At 54.0% G+C, this 16243-nt stretch overlaps 6 protein-coding genes across 6 annotated transcripts; 2 read left to right on the top strand and 4 right to left on the bottom strand.

The window, feature by feature from the left end:
- Window positions 1–24: 24 nt before the first annotated feature.
- On the top strand, window positions 25–1014 carry MYCGRDRAFT_43638 (uncharacterized protein; the record flags this gene model as incomplete). The annotated part of the gene is made up of 1 exon (XM_003851944.1): window positions 25–1014. One exon carries the CDS (start codon window positions 25–27, stop codon window positions 1012–1014), a length of 990 nt encoding a protein of 329 aa, XP_003851992.1.
- Window positions 1015–3301: 2287 nt separating this feature from the next.
- Window positions 3302–4178, bottom strand: MYCGRDRAFT_104706 (uncharacterized protein; the record flags this gene model as incomplete). Its single annotated transcript, XM_003851287.1, has 1 exon — window positions 3302–4178. The coding sequence occupies one exon, from the start codon at window positions 4161–4163 to the stop codon at window positions 3549–3551; it is 615 nt and encodes a 204-aa protein (XP_003851335.1).
- A 1127-nt stretch (window positions 4179–5305) lies between these two features.
- MYCGRDRAFT_104703 (uncharacterized protein) lies at window positions 5306–6106 on the bottom strand (the record flags this gene model as incomplete). Its single annotated transcript, XM_003851286.1, has 2 exons — window positions 5306–5604; window positions 5687–6106. One exon carries the CDS (start codon window positions 6086–6088, stop codon window positions 5759–5761), a length of 330 nt encoding a protein of 109 aa, XP_003851334.1.
- A 1468-nt stretch (window positions 6107–7574) lies between these two features.
- Window positions 7575–8360, top strand: MYCGRDRAFT_27161 (uncharacterized protein; the record flags this gene model as incomplete). The annotated part of the gene is made up of 1 exon (XM_003851945.1): window positions 7575–8360. A coding segment is annotated over one exon (786 nt), but the record flags the coding sequence as incomplete, so codon positions are not given.
- A 155-nt stretch (window positions 8361–8515) lies between these two features.
- On the bottom strand, window positions 8516–10320 carry MYCGRDRAFT_109704 (uncharacterized protein; the record flags this gene model as incomplete). The annotated part of the gene is made up of 6 exons (XM_003851285.1): window positions 8516–8624; window positions 8692–8764; window positions 8816–9364; window positions 9418–9674; window positions 9725–9877; window positions 9935–10320. 6 exons carry the CDS (start codon window positions 10303–10305, stop codon window positions 8516–8518), a joined length of 1512 nt encoding a protein of 503 aa, XP_003851333.1.
- A 2082-nt stretch (window positions 10321–12402) lies between these two features.
- Window positions 12403–14305, bottom strand: MYCGRDRAFT_109703 (putative major facilitator superfamily transporter; the record flags this gene model as incomplete). The annotated part of the gene is made up of 3 exons (XM_003851284.1): window positions 12403–13544; window positions 13603–14060; window positions 14115–14305. The coding sequence occupies 3 exons, from the start codon at window positions 14303–14305 to the stop codon at window positions 12403–12405; spliced, it is 1791 nt and encodes a 596-aa protein (XP_003851332.1).
- Window positions 14306–16243: the final 1938 nt, after the last annotated feature.

Genomic DNA, 16243 nt, shown 5'->3' with positions numbered 1-16243 from the left:
AAACAAACGCACCATCACCACACCATGGGCAAACTCATGATCTACGGCGCTACGGGCTACACCGGCACCCTGATCACACAGCACGCCAAAGCCACCGGAATGCACGCCGTCCTGGCTGGCCGATCAGGAGAAAAGCTCCTCTCACTGGCAGCGACTCTGGACTTCCCCTACCAGCACTTTGACCTCACCGATCCTTCAACCATCGACGCCAACTTGGCAGACATATCAGTACTGTTGAACTGCGCCGGTCCCTTCGCCGCCACAGCCGAGCCTCTGATCAAAGCCTGCATTCGCAACGGCGTACATTACCTCGACACCTCCGCCGAGCCGGACACCTATACCCTTGCAGCCCAGAGCGACCTCGAAGCTCAAGCCTCCAAAACGATGATCCTCCCCGGCTGCGGCGGAAGTGTCGCGCTATTCGGATGCCTGGTCAGCCGCGCTTTGGAGAACATCCCACCCACTGACGTCCAGAGTGTCGACCTCGCTCTCCACGTTTCCGGCTCCATGTCTCGCGGTTCGGCCATTACCGCCGCAGCAGGATCCGCTTCTCCGACCTTGCAGCGCCATGGCGGAAAGTTGGTGACCCACGAACCCAGCGCCACCACGCAACTCGACTTCAACGACGGCCGTGGACCAGTACCCTGTTTCCCAGTCACCCTCCCCGATCTCATCACCATCCACAAATTCTTCAACATCGAGAATATCCGTACATTTGCAAATGTCTCCGGTACTGCGTTCCCGGATGGAGATCTGTACGATTTACCGGATGGACCGGCGGCGGAGGAGAGGGAGCGGAGTCCGTATCATGCTGTGGTTGTGGTCACCCTGAAGGATGGTACGGTGGAGCGCACTTCGGTAAGGACGGTCAATGGGTATGATCTCGTTGCTAGGGCGTCGGTTGAGGCTGTAAGAAGGGTTATGGGTGGAGAGGTTTTGATGGGGTTTCAGACTTCTGCGACGGTGTTTGGGGAGGGGTTTGTACTGGGAGGAGCATCGCGGTTGGTGCGATGAGGTAGGTGGGCACTGAATGCGAGGTGGGTGAGCATTCCAATTGACTGAGTGGGGCCTTTGCATGGGTTGTTTTAGAAATCACCACAGCGACAGGAGACAACATCGATGGCTCTGGACATATGTCATAACACAAGAACACATCGACTAGACTACCGGTAATCTGTTACGACGACTTCCTCGGCCTTCGGAGTGATGAACCATGGTCAAATGCACGAACTTTTCTCATATCATACTCGCATTGGCCACAGTCGTCCATCGACATCGATCGCACACGTCTCATGGTACATTGCTATCAGAACCATCGACTGCGAAGCCGTCACATTGCCCTGCGAATCTGTCACAAATGTCGTTCTCCTCGCGGTCCAGCTCCGCCGACCCTGTTGTTCCAACTCCTCAACGCACGACTTGAGCCACCAAACCGCCGATAACACTCATAATCGGGCATCGAAGCCGAACATGCTGCCGCACCAGCGCTGAGCTCGAGTTTGCTCCCGGCACTCGGCCCCATCAACCACCGAAAGCTATCTGCAACACATGCGACACGGTCGACACGGTAAAGTACACAGCGCCGACGACCCCCACCGGAACGGACAGCCACATCAAAACCGCATACCAAGTATAACGGTGCACCTCGTGCAAAGGTCCTCGCAAGCACACTTTCATGAAGTAGCCGATCGCCCGAACCAAGTCCCCATCATAACCCTTCAATCCTGCTGTAGGTCCTCCGGTCTCCCGAATGACACGATTCCTGAACATGTTCTTGACCACCGAGAGCACTTCGACCTCTGCGCGAATTCGGGTGATCTCCCGCTCGAGTCTGCCAGGGTCTTTGATTGTTTTGCGAGCGTTGTTCAGTCGTTTTTCGAGGAATGTTGATTCTTGCTTGAAGGTGCTCGAAGCCCAGGCTCGTTTTTTGGCATGCCAGAATTGGTTACGCTGACTGGAAAGCACCGTCCTTGTGGTCGAGAACGTGGAGACCGGCGGTGGGCCAGGCTGGATTGGTTGAAGTCGGATTCCGTATAGGCCTTGACGTGCTGTCGTTGAGCTGATGCCCAGGCGGGATCCGCAAGTGGTCGAACGGATGGCTTTGAGTCCGAGAAGAGACATTGTGGGAGGGAGTTGATGTCTTGTTGTTCGATGATGGAATTCAGTTGCTGAAAGATCGAGGTGATTGCCCAGTCTGCCCTTGCTTCAATTCAAAAGTGGGACCTTCGGCGCATGGATACGTTGGTGTAACACCAGCTGCAGACGCTCGAGACGAGACGAGGTCGGTGGCTCTGGAGACATGTCACAACACATCGACTGAGTTACTGGGGATCTGGTACGACAACTTACCCGGCTTTCGGAGAGATGAATCATGATCGGGTGTACGAAATTCTACAGCATTCATGGCCGTGAACATACGACATGGCATGGAAAAGTACTTTCTTCAGTACTACACATCGACATGGCTTCGTTGTTCTCATGGTGTCATCTCTTTTTCGAAGCCGCCGGGTGCTGTTTATCTCTCGCGACACTGCCGAGGATCTGGAAGAAAGGCGAAGGTATCTTGGCTGGCCGTGAGGGGCAGACTGGATCTGGATTTCAGTCTATTCATAATGGACGTTGAGCGATACATGCCGCACGCCTGTCGGATCGCTGCTGCGCTTTACTGCTCGATGTTCTCCGGTCCTGATGTCAAATTTTCCCTGTTCCAAGAGCCACTCTGCTGCTCAGCTGGTGGAAACAGCCTCCAGGCGTAGGCCAGATCTCTTGCATCACGGAATTGAACAGGCCTCTCGAGGGAGGCATGGAGCCTATGGGTGCTGTACCTTGCAGAGAAAGGTGTCACAGCCATTCATCTGAGGACGGGCTCGTCAAAGGGTATCCGGCTGGATCGTCTTGCTTCTTCTGAATCAAACCAGGCTCCAAAGATGAACGGAAGCGGGAAGAATTTCTGCGCAAGGAGATCGCCTGAACTCATTCGCTGAGTCTCCGGGAAGTCGTGGTCCCGGGTCGCCGAACGCTCCGCAGGCAGGCGACTGTCGTCTGGAATCTCCTCGAAGCCTTTGGTGAGAGCAGCGATTTCTCCGTCCACCACCTCTTCCTCATTTATTGATTCAATACCTGCCTCTGGGACAACGATCTTCTTCTTAGACTCGAGATCCGAACCCCACATCACTGCGAGTTTTTCCGCCCCCAACATCATCAACCATGTGCACGCAGACGCGAAGGCTGCAAGCATCATCGGCGACAACACAAACTTCAACATCAACCACCTTTTCGAAGCAGCAACTTCATCCCACGGACCTTGGGTACACACTTGGATGTAGTACCAAGCCGCACGATACACTGGTAGGTCCTCCATCCGCGCAATGGATCGAGTCGTGCCAGTGCTTCTCTCGCCTCACGCTCCGCCATAAGACGTGCCATCTCCCGCTCGAGTCTGTCGATATTCTTTCCGAACTCAGATCCTTTCATCGGACAAACGGCTGCTTCATCGCACACAAGGCTCCCTTATCGACAATACGGTTGTTCATAACAACCATTCATGCTCAGATCCAGAGCGCCGTCCGAACCACAAGCACCGCGAGCCAACCCACCACATACATCGCACCAGCAAAGAACAGCGGCAAGGTGATCATCTTCGTGGCCAAGATCCACCTTCTACTGCCGACCTCGTTCCAAGGTCCTTCGATGAAGCATAGCTTCAAAAAGAACATGACCGCCCGCATGAGCTTCGACAGAGCCGCACCGAGACCCGCCGTACTATCCGCGCGTGTACCCTGATATGCGGTATGAGAGGCTTCTTGGAAAGCTCCAAGGAGATCACGCTCCGTAAGCAACCGTATCATTTCCCGCTCCAACTTGGCAGGGTCCTTGATCGTGTTCCTGGCGTGAAATAGTCGCTCTTCGTTGATTCTCATATTTGTCCTGAGGAGCTTCGAGTTCTTGATGTCCTGCCGTAAAAGTCGTCGGGTCAAGTCATCCTTACTTGGACCATTTCCGCGTTTCTGCTGGTGAGAAAGCAATGGACGACCCGTCGAAATTGTGGCGGCTATGAGCAGTCCGTGTGCAAGTATTCTGAGCGGACATGTATGCTGTCGATAGCTTGGGCGTGCAATCATCGAATTTCTGCTCATGCATGGTCCAAGGGCGGAGGACCGCATGGCATTCAGACCGATGTGTGACATCCCGTGGGAAAAGAGTCGAGCATCTGGGAGTTGTAGGAGGAACGAGGAGCTGCATCGAAGCAAGACGAACACCCACGATTGTTATTGAGTGGGCCCAGCTATCGTGTATTATTGGCGCGATTCCCGCGACAAGATCGCACTCGGCAGGGGTACAGTATCCACCAAAGTACGCATAGATCTCACAACGTCAGGGATGCAAATACGACGGTATCTGAATTGCGGCCTTGCAAGACTACCATCGAGGCATGCATGAGCTTAAAGACAATTACGCCACATCCTCCAGTTTCCCATGGGTCTACCCGGCTGCATTGATGGTCGGATCGGAGGTCTACCTTCTTGCTTGACGGCTTTCATGACCCAGACACGGTCCGAAAGACAAGGCTTCCAAGCTGGAACGCTGCGTGTAACCCTACGTACAACGCTGCGTACAAGCTGCAACGAGAACTTTGAATGCCACAACCTTGAACACCATGTTCCACCTTCTAGAACCAATCTCGTTCCAAGGCCCTCTGAAGCATATCTTCACGAAGTGATCCGCAGCCCTGCTGTCACACGACAGAATCACGCCAGCGTGGTCTGTGTTTGACGTTGATATGAGATTGCGTTGTACAAGCAGTCGTTGTTCTTCGCGGCCCAAAGCGTTACGGTCTTTGATCGTGTTCCGTGCATGATACAGGCGTTGGTCCAGCTTTTCCAAGAGTGCCTTCTGCTCGCCTCTGGGCCTGATGTCACCCTTCGACTTCCTTTCGTAGTTCTGCTGTTCCCAAGGCAATGGCTTTGTCGTTGCGAAAGCTGCCGCTGTAGGCTGTTAACGTCGTGGAGGTGCGTGAAGCTGGCATGCTGGGCGATAGCTGCATCGTGCGGAAGTTGAAGCTCTGGTCAGACGGGAAGACAGCGCCGATGAAGTCGTGAAGCGGAATCCAGTGAGTCCGAAGAGCAACATGTTGGAGTGGTACTTGTGAAGGGTCTGCCGTGGCAATGACGAAGAAGTGCCCAACGGAGATCAAGCAGCCCAACGGGGATCAAGCAGTGGGCAGTCCTCCTCCGTATCTTCTGCGGACATTGAACTCGATGCTCATTTGCTTGAGGATGGCCGTGGATTGGTCGTATGGATTCGTCGTAACGATCGAGCTCCCTCCAAACCGTGGCTGCCACCGCGGGCGTGAAAGTTGTCTGTCTTGCCCTCCTCTGGTCCCGAAGGTCGCGTGCTGATCACCTTGTTGACTGTTGTCCGTGGCGGGGACTTCGAATCGAAGATCTCAATTCACAACAACATTCCTATTATCCGGAATGCGATCGATAACATGTAGTAGACAACAGCAACCATAGCGAATGGTGCCGCGACAATGAATCCGACATGAACCTTTCTGAAGCAGTTGATATGTCTCCAGTGCTGTGCACACAGCTTAACATAGTACTGTAATCCAGCGTCAGAATGACTGATTGCTCTCATCCACGACCTGCTGGGTAAGCGCGGTAAAGCTCTCAGTATGGCTTACAGCATGTTTGCGCACTGCTGACAGCGTCTCCGCTGGTGTCATCTGGAATCGCTCCGTTATTCCTGCTTCCCATCATTTCACGCTCCGCCTGATCAGCGCGATCTCGCGTTCTTGGTTCTCCGGGTCTTTGATCGTGTTTCTTGTCATCTCAAACTCTGTCTCCCACACTTTCATGGCCTGGTCATGGAACCAGGGTGTCCATTTTTCCTTCTCTTTTCGTTGAGTTCCGGTCGTGGAGAAGCCAGAGACACGCAATGGAAGGAGTGCTGACTTGAAGGCTCCACGGGAAGCTGCAAAAAAGGCTGGGCTGGGCGGCGGGCGTGCTGCGATGAAGCCATGGGTTCCAGCTGCGAGGGTCCTTGAAATTGCAGCATGTCTGTAGGCGAGCGTGAACGATGCCATGCTGCCGAGGCGTGTTGAGCAGTGCAGAGAGACGTGATACAGGAGATCGAGTAGCAACAGCGGATTGACGATGTGCAAGTCTTTCGGCCGTTGCGGGAATCCGACCACCCCTGTCAGAAACGGATCACTCCCCTGCTTATCATGGTATCACGGCGGCGCGCTCTTGCAGAGTCGCAGATGACAGAAGCAGGGTCAACTTGATGATGAGTATTGCAGCACAGGGCAAGTGCTTCAACTATTGCAAAATCTGCTGCCGAAAGCTCTGCTGGAACTCCCGTCACATCGATCAAAAGCATGGCAAGGGAGCCAGAACAGGTCCAAAGCAACCAGTCTACGCCGCAGAGACGCTCATGAGCTCGCGGCGGAGCGATATGTCGAGAGTGCCCGAGTTGACCTCAGACCTCGTACTCAGACATGCTCAGATGCTGGCACTCGCCGTCGGCCTCTCCACCTCTGCTCCTGTCTGCTCCAAGCGCCTCGGTCCATAGACATAGTAGACTATACAGAGAATTCCGATCATGACCATGTGACTTGCCGGAAAAGCTATAATCAGAAACTTCTGATATTGGGTCATCTCTTCGCGTGGACCCTGCCTGCATAGCTTTGCGAAGTGCTTGTAGGGTGGTCAGCTGCAGTCTCAGAGGCCCGCACCTACAGCTGCCGCAAGATCGTCTGTGGTATCTCCACCGCTGAGCTCCTCTTGGATCACTTACGATGTATGCGCGTATCAATCTATACATGATCAACGGCGAGTTCCAAAACCCGACCTTGTCAAGTGCTTCAAAGATAGCACGCTGCGCGAGCAAGCGCCCTATCGCGCGCTCCTTCTTGTCCGGATCCCGAATCTTTCTTTCAGTATCAAGTATTTCTTGTTCCCACTTCTTCTGCATTAAGCTGCGGTGCGTCGCCCTTATGCCCTTCCATTTACAGACTCTTGTCGTCGAGAAGGCGAATGACTGGGTCCGATGCTGGAAAGGCAGGAACGGAACTGGGCGTACTCCATGGCCGGCAAACGTCTGAGCTGAATTCCTTGACAATAGTGATTCGTAAGAGCATCTTCTGGCGGTGAGGATGATCGAGGACATGTTGGATAATTCAAGACAAAAAGCTCGCAGCTCACCTGAAAGTCGAGGTCATGTTCCAACCATCCGCGAAGCTGCCCTGGCCTCGTCGATGGAAGACCCACCCAGGCCGCCAGGCGATACATGATCCATGTCGCACGTGGACAAGGATCACAAAGGCCGAAACCACCGAAACCTTTGTGCCAACAACCAAGACATACCTGGGGACCCATACCACGAGGAATTTTGCCGGAGCTGAAGACCTTCTCTGGCCACAGTGAAAACTCCAGGCCGCCCGTTGAAACTTCATTGTGAATGTGCATCAGTACAAGCGATAGCTGCACAACATGATTCCCTCTCTCTGTTTCACGGTACTACTCGCCACAGCTGTATCAGCAAGCGCAAAGGACTCCTCTAATCTCCGAACCATCTCTCTCGAAGCCAGGATCCCTTTCAATGCGACAGGAGTGGACTTTGACAACGGCCTGCTTCCCTTCAACCCGACTTCCGTCCATGGCAAAGATCAAACGTTTGCCGACGTCCTCCAGTTCCCCTTGGTCCCGCCTTCGCTCAACGACAGACCGACGGACAAAGCGGTCGAGGTGACCTTGAATGACAAGTCGATCTTCGCACCCTCCGCAACGAATGTCCAGACTGGATTCCGCCGCACCGAGCTGATCCCTACCAACAAGGACGCCTCGGCTACCGCCAGTACGGAGGGCGTTCAGAAATGGCATCTATCCATCAGACAAGACGACACAAGACCTCTGAACTTTTCGCATGAGTACTACTTCTTCTGGCTGGAGCGAGCAGACTACAGCAGCAACCCTTTCACTTTGGGTACGGGAACTCTCTTCGGCGATGGCGATAACAAGACGTCGGCACAGGAAGCGGAGCAGTTATGGTTACGATCCTCGGACGCATCGAAGCAAGAGACGCTGTGGCAGGTTCCGTTCACAACTGGCGTCTGGCACAACGTGGCCATCCTTCTCGACTTCAATCAGAACCTGCTGCAGGTCGAGTACAGCATTGACAACCAAGAGCCTGTCAAGAGGACCGGGTTGATTCCCAATGATCTGAGCGGGAATGGACAGTTTCACATCGGTCTGCTCAAGAAGTCGACAGGTCTGAACCTTACGGACATTACGAAGCAAGGCTATCAAGAGAGTGGAATTGATGAAGGGATCGTATTTGGCGGTGCATTCGAAGAGCTGTGTGGCTGATGTCGGAGCAGTTGCCATGGATGGAGATTTGGACCGAAGTCATTGCTGGCGTTGTATGTAAGCAACGTACTATATAATCCATGTTGTGGATTACTTACTACTCCGCCACGGCGGTCACTTCGTCGATGCTGGCACCTCTCCTACTACCACAACCAGCCAAACCATCCCTTCTGGCCGGAACTCTGCTGTTCCAGTGTCTCGCCTCTCTTCCACGTCGCCTTGGCCGTATCAAAGTTGGACAGCTTCTCAATCCTGTAGGCAGACACGGTCAGCAGCTGCTCACGATGCATTGCACGTATGAGATTCGAGATGTACTCACGTTGGCCTGCCATATCTCCACTGCATTCCTCCTTCCAGCCATAGCGGTAGGTTCACCACAGGGCGTGCGTGACCTGAGGGAGTCAGAAACACGCGGTCCATCCAAAATGTTCCACATCACTTACTGAATGAATCAAATCCCCACTTGCCGTGATATGCTCCCATCCCACTCTCTCCGACACCGCCAAACGGCGCTCCAGGCACACCATATTGGACAGCGAGGTCGTTGATGGAGACTCCTCCCGACGATGTCTGGTTCAAGATGCTGTCAATCTCAGGCTGAGAGTTCGAGAAGATGTACAGAGCTAAAGGATCAGCCATCTTCGAGCCAGGAGCGAGAGTGGCCAACGCTGTGGACAGATCAGCTTTGATGACAGGGATCAAAGGAGCGAAGAGTTCTCCCGACGTTATCACTGAGTCGTCGAGGGCCACATCTGCGATGATCGTCGGGTGGACGAAGTTGCGAGAGGGCTCATGTGGCCCAGTCGTGAGAATTCTGCCTTTGGTGGAGGAGAGGATGCTGTGAATTCGGTCGTAGTGGCCGGGTGAAATAATGCGTGCCAGCCAAGGGTTTTCTGCTTCTTCCTTGAGGAAATGCTCGAGCCAATGCTGAAGACGGGCGAGGAAGGCATCGTATATTTCCGGATCGGCGATGATGTGGTTTACGTTCACGCCTGGAGAAGTGGTTTTCAGTAAATGCTCCTGCCGAAAGAGGAAGAAAACCCACAGATTTGTCCCAAATTGGCAATTTTGAAGTTGGCGATACGCTTCGCGGCAAGATCGACGTTGGCGGACTTGCAGATTATGGCAGGCGCTTGGCCTCCCAGCTCGAGCACTGTTGGAGTGAGGTGCTTTGCCGCAGCCGTGGCGATGATTCGGCCGACTCTGGAGCCGCCGGTGTAGAAGATGTGATTCCACTTCCGCTCGAGAATGAGTCCTGTTTCTTTCGGACCACCCGTTGCGATGCGGATGGCAGAGTTGTCCCTGAAAATCGTCAGCATTCTTCAATCTCGACGATGACCAGTTATACCTACATGTACTTCGGCAGAAGTTCAACCATGAGTTCAGCCGTGGCACCCGCCAATTCACTTGGCTTGAGCATAACACAGTTGCCAGCTGCAATCGCAGGACAAAGTGGGCTCAGCAGGGTCATGATCGGAAAGTTCCATGCTCCAATTATCAGACAGCTGCGTTCAGTTCGTCAGCATGCTACTTGCAAATTTGCCAGTCAGAACTGAACTCACACGCCCAACGGATCTCTCCTCACCCAAGCTCCTCCCAGCCTTCCCATCAGAAACCCAGCACCTTCCGCCGCATGACCTCTGGCCCAGACGTCAATGTTGTCGAGACATTCCTTGATGGCTTTCTTCACATCCGCAATATCATACATGCGAGCTTCTGCTTCGGTGCGGCCAAGGTCAGCGTGGAGCGCCGCGCAGATCGCATCTGTGTTGTCTACGATGAGCCACCAGAGTTGCTTGAGCTGCCATTTGCGCCAGCGGATGTCTTTGGTTTTGTGGGTGGCATAGGTGGCATGGAGTGTGTTGTATGCGGCTTCGAACTCCGCCGTTGATGTGTACGCCTGTGAGCCTGTGCTGGTTGTCGATTGAGTCATGGTTGTTGCTAAGACTGCATGCAGTGAAGGAGAGAACTTTGGCCGAAAGTTGAGACTGTATTTGCTATATGACCGGCACAGTACGCTCTAATGCAGCATGCGCGCTGTGTGCTGTGTCAGTAGCTCGGTGCGATTTCGTAGACGTCTCAGAGATCCTTGCATGGCGACCAGGAAGATGCTCCGAAATTCCGAATACACGCCGCGGCAATCACCGTAGATGGCACGGCGTTTTTGCGAACACTCTTGATTCTCGGTTTGCGGATTCATGTCGACCTCGCGTATGTCGTGATAGGATCAGAGGCGCCATGTAGGGCTTCTCGTCATTCTCAAGCTCAAAGTCGGTGAGTAACGTAACGAGTGCCGTTGGAAACCGGCCCAGTCGTTGTGCCAAATCGTCAGAGCTATGCTCTTCCTACCTTGAACCATCTCACCTCATTGAATCTCTTCAAGCGAACGGCGCAGGGCAGCACATGCACGCTGTCTCCATGACCGCAGTATCAGATGACCTACATGCATGCGAAGGCTCCCTTGAACTTCGGCATGCCGGCAGATTCAGCATGCCTCCATGGACTCTCGAACCATGGCCTGTGCCAGGCTGGTCCGGCATTGACGAACGATTCCAACATAATGCCCGCTCGGCTTCCACGATGTCTCAGCCCTGCGAGCCGCTGTTGAGGCTGTACCTCGTGGCGCGTGCGAGGCGGTGAAGCGCATTCAAGGTCAATGACTGGAAGGTGCGCAGGTCATAGCAGCTCAGACTGTGGTAAAACGTAACTCACCCGAGAGTGTCCTTGTATTGAAGAGGCGGTAATGCGGGCGGAGCAATGAGTTCGAGTGCCACGCTCCGCCGTCACGTCGGCGTTTCGGCAGCTCCAAACGACTCGATGCTGCCGTCTGCCAACCTTGGGACAAGGCCCACAGACTCGTGAGCAGCGACGGATCACTTCCACAACCCTCGCAGGACGCTGCCAGCGTATTCGCGATTCCATGTTGGGACATACAATACTGTGGAAACGCCTTCGTCCACTCATACCGTCTCGCGGACTGCTCTGTTTCTTTCCAAGATGTGCATTGCGATATGCCATCGATGGATGGAAGTCAGAATTCCCAGCCATGTTCTGCCATTTTCCTTCCTTTCTTGTGTAGCTGGCCGAGTACATTTCAGGACTGAGCTCGAAACTGCCCTCGATTCCATGCCTTGCTCGTGCTCTTGCTTGGCCATGACCATGTGCGTGCGCAAAGTTGGGCGGATCGAGCGAGGAGAGGACTTGTCGGAGCTGAAGGTCTGTTGCTAATCGTCGGGGCCACAGAAAACCGGATCATTCCACTCGTTCTCGGTGCTCTCAGCGTGTAGGCTCGCGGCTGGCGAATCTGGTCCACGATGCGTAATGTCGTCTGATGGGAGGATCAAGCATCCTGGGATGTGCATGTTCGACGTCTCATCATCGCCGTGAGCAGCACTGCACGGCAGCATGGCGATCCAATATCGCAAGAGTTTTACAAGCTTGTGAATTGATGTCGAGGAGAGTCACAGTGGTAGCATGCGCCGGTCTGTAGATCGCATCTGCCCAAACCCTAACCCTAAGATGTCGAAAACATGCCACAGCCACTACAACAGTAGCAATCAAAGGACATCCTGTGGATCAAGTAGTACGAGTCTAGAACATTCCCATTTATCAATAGTCTTTGTGCGAGTCGACGGAAGTTGTGCACATTTCAAAAACCAGTCGAGCAGAAACGACATGTCTTGCAAATGAACACGAGGAGTTGCCGCCTCTGAGGTACATATTCCTTGGAGCAACTCCCTGGATGTCCAACAAGCAGGACGTACCGGGAAAACGTCCGTTTGACCCTGCGAATTGACCTAAACTACTAGACGAGACATTGCAACCATGAGCGAAGGTGTGCCGGCTGTAGTGCATGACATCAAGACAGTACACTTTCCTTGTTCAACGTGCATTCGATCAACAAGAACACCATCTCCTCGAAAGCACTTCGGTACTGTAAAATCTTTTCCGGCAAGTCTCATCTCGTAGTAACATCTACCATTCGTGGCTCTCATATAAACATTCGCAGCTCCAGCATCGTCCTCGGTCCTCAAACCTTGCTAGGTAGCACACTCCCGTCGGAGACATCCTCACTACTCTTCTCCGACTCCTTCTCCGCAGCAGCATCCTCACTCGCCCAAGCCTCCTGCAACTCAGCCTTGTGCAGCAGGCGATCTCCCAACGGTTCCGTGCTACCATTCCAAGCAAACAGCGAGCACAAGAACCCAGCGGCCGCAATACCCGCCGCCATGATGAAGATCTTGCTGTACGAGTCCGAGTAGACTTTGCGCACCAATAGGATTTGCTCGTCCGTCAAGTCTCCATTCTTGTACGACAGATGCAGGTTCTGCAACGCAGCCGACGAGATGCTGGCCAATTTTATCCGAACGTCGTCGCCTCTTATCGTCGTCGAAGCTGCCAGTCCCACGGCTCCACCAAACACTCTCGCCGCGGCGGTGATGCCTTGAGCCACGGCGTGGTCTTTCATTTTGGATTCGATGTTGGCGACCAAGGTCGATGCGCTCGCAGTCATACCGAATCCAAGTCCTACGAGACATTGGAAGCCGTAGATCTTCGGGTCAATGGCAGCTGAGTCGTCCAGGATGGCGAGAAGACCGGTTCCAAGAGCCATGATAGCGGAGCCGACCATGATCGTGGGACCGAATCGGTCTTTAGTGGGCGAGAGGACAGAGCCCATGATGCTGCCGACCGCCGAACAACACAGCAGGGGGAGTAAAGTGAGACCAGCGATCAATGGACCTTTGCCGTGCACCGTCTGGACACGCAATGGGATGCTGAACAAGCATGCGACGTAGCCGAGACCGATGAGAAGAGACCCAGCGGTCGTAGCAGCATATCTCCGGTTCCGAAAGAGATGAGGCGGGAAAGCTGCGTCGAGACGGCCGGGCATTTTAGTCGTGTGGTAGACACCCCATACCACGAGCAGGATCCAGCTGATGAGTCCACCGACCATTGATCCGATGAACGAGCCTGTGTTCCATGATCCTGGGACTTCGGCGGCGTGCATGAGTGCGAAGCAGGGCAGCACACAGCCTCCGATTAGCAGCAATGTTCCCAACCAGTCGACCTTGTAGACGCTTGCGAAGCTTGCCGGACGCAGACGACCGCAGCCGTGAGGATAGGCTACGATGAAGAGGGTGGTCGAAAGGACCATGATCGGCGGATTGATCCCTGGAGCTTGTCAGTAACTTGAAGCAACGTAAAATCTGGTAGGGGACCCTAAACGCACAGAAGATCCATCTCCACGAAGCATTCTGAGTGATAATCCCGCCTAGAATCGGACCCATGACGCCGCCAGAAGCAATGCACATCCCGATTGCGCCACCGATAAACTTCCGCGTCTGCAAAGTGCTCACTTCTTGCCAGATGATCAGAGCAATAGTGTACAGCCCAGAACCACCGATGCCTTGAAAAGTGCGGCAGATGATGAGCTGATCCTCCGTCTGCGCGAATCCGGAGCCAAACGAAAACGCAAAGAACATGAATTGCGCAACGAGGTACGTATTGAATCGGCCGAGAATATTCGCCACAGAGGTAAAGACGATTGCCAGTCCGACGTCTGCAAGAGTGTAGGCCAGAGCGATCCAGGTGATTTTGGTCATGGAGCCGAATTCAGCTCCGATGCTGTATATGGCTGTTGAGGTGATGGAGCCGTCCATGAAGGACATGAAGAGGCCGATGCCTAGACTGTTTGCGAGGGAAGTCAGTGCATGGTCTTCAAGCAAATTTTGTCATTCTCACCCAAAACTGAGGCATGCGAATCTCCATGCTGGAACGGCCTTTACTTCAGCCGGACCGCGGACAGGCTCAGCGATCGCTGAAGTTTGCATCGATGTCGTTTCTCGCGAAGGGGTTGTCGAGGATCTTGACCTGAGAGATTGTGTTGTGCCATTTGGCTGCGTCGACGAGGGTTTCTCCGTGATCAAAGGCATTGTCGCTTGCAGAACAAGGATAGACGAGTCGGGAGATAGAAGTTCCAATAACGAGGCAATTGCACTGATCGATACTTCGGTGTAATCCGTCTTCAGTCGGTGGGAAACCTCAACCCAAGCCTTATCATCTCGATGAGCAGCACATCGGCCTCAGTCGCCGACCGACTCGTTCATTTCGCCTAGAATACCGCGGCGCAATGTGGTCGCAGCGCCGCCAAGCAAAGCGGACATGATTAGACCGAACGTGAGGCATCCGCACGTAAAGTCGCCACGAGGTCGAGTCGAGAGGAAGGCCGAACGATGAACAGTGTTGCGGGTCCCACGACGCTAATAAGCGATACGTGCTTAGAATGGGGCTGACAGAAGTCACAGAAAAGCCCTTGGCGTCGGACCCGACCGAGGGAATGTGGATAACGTGCGTTGCGAGGATCACCAGCCCTCTGACGTTCGCTAGTGAAAAGTAAATCTGACGATCATTGACAAGGTGAAACGACGCGTGGCTTAGAACTAGTGTCGCGGGTGGGTCCATACCCCTGGGGTTGATAGCGAGCGTCGAAGCTAGTTCGGCTTGTCAGCGGGAGTTCTGTTGCGAGGCGAGAAAATCGGGTCTCAATGGCCTGGAAGCGAAGCCGTCGGCTTTTGGTGTCAATCACCCGAGCGTGGAGTGTTGATCGGCCAAGAGTGCTTGGACTGTCAAGCTCACCGTGCTGCAATTTTGCGAGATAACGTCGTGATTTTCGCGCAACCCCAATGATCAACATCCTAGGACTGTATGGATCGATAGTTCGCAACACGGTTCGCTGTTCGGCCGACGGCCGTAGTACAACATGCACTAGCACTGAGACAAACATAGATCTAGCGTGGCCGCTAGAAGATCACCTCGCGTGGCTGCCGAATGCTTGCGATTACTGAATCCGACCACCGTGATGTGCAGGTACTGAGCCACAGATAGCCTTCCAAGCCATCCAAGCCTTTCATTAAGGTACGGATACGCTGATCCGGCCAGCGATACGTCGATGTCTGTAGAGCCAAGGATGATCCAAGAATCATTTCTCAATCTGGTCCATGCCGGCTGCTGCGAGTAAGTGATGTGTTCATTGGTCATCGGTTCTCAACGGCTCAAGAAACGCATCGTCTGTTGTTCAGGACTCTCATCCGTACATCCAGCCCGAAGTGTAAGGCGGAAAGATAGATAAGGCGAGAGGTATGGACCTGGCGGATCAGCTCGGGCGTCGGCTACTTCGCCCGTCGATCATGTCGTGTGCAGATCGCTTTGGGTGTGAGCAATAACGTGCCACCCACGCAAGAGCCACGCGAGGATTGTGATCGGCTGGTAGCGGCGTTCGAGCCGGGGTGGATGTGGCACGTGGTCCACACCACCGCACTGGCATCAACGCAATGACTGACTCGGTCCGAAAACCCTAAGGCGTGTGTCCCGACTGCTTGTTCATCCTTGTCGAGATATATCCATCCGGTTGCAAAGACCTGAGACTGCGGAGAAGAATGTCCATTCCCGAGACAGAGTGACGCTCGTGACGAGCTTAACCGAGGCAGGCCGTAACGAGCGCCGCATTCGATGGCCGTCAGGGTGAGACATTTTGACGTCGATGTCAGGATCGTAGGATGGGACAGTCATCAATCGGATCTGCAAGTGTGGAGAACAGTGTCGTAAATCTCCCTGTCGGTTGAAGCCATGGTCAGCCTCAAATATCCACCTCAGATGTGCTTCCAGTGGAGAATCGTTTAGAACTGATAGGGTCCCTTTTCCTCGAGGCGACGTCCATTCCCCACGGTCCCTGAGGTTGGCGAAGGTGGGTGAATGCCTCCACAGCGTCGATCAGGGTGTATGGCAGACCGAATGGCCGGTCTATTCGACGAGGGAAGTGTGGTCGGCGGGTTCGTTCATTCGCGTATCGAGATCGACACTTCAAGTTATAC

This window comes from Zymoseptoria tritici, chromosome 6, assembly GCF_000219625.1.
Source record: "Zymoseptoria tritici IPO323 chromosome 6, whole genome shotgun sequence".
NCBI classification, from domain to species: domain Eukaryota; kingdom Fungi; phylum Ascomycota; class Dothideomycetes; order Mycosphaerellales; family Mycosphaerellaceae; genus Zymoseptoria; species Zymoseptoria tritici.
This window is presented reverse-complemented; position numbering and strand designations above follow the sequence as displayed.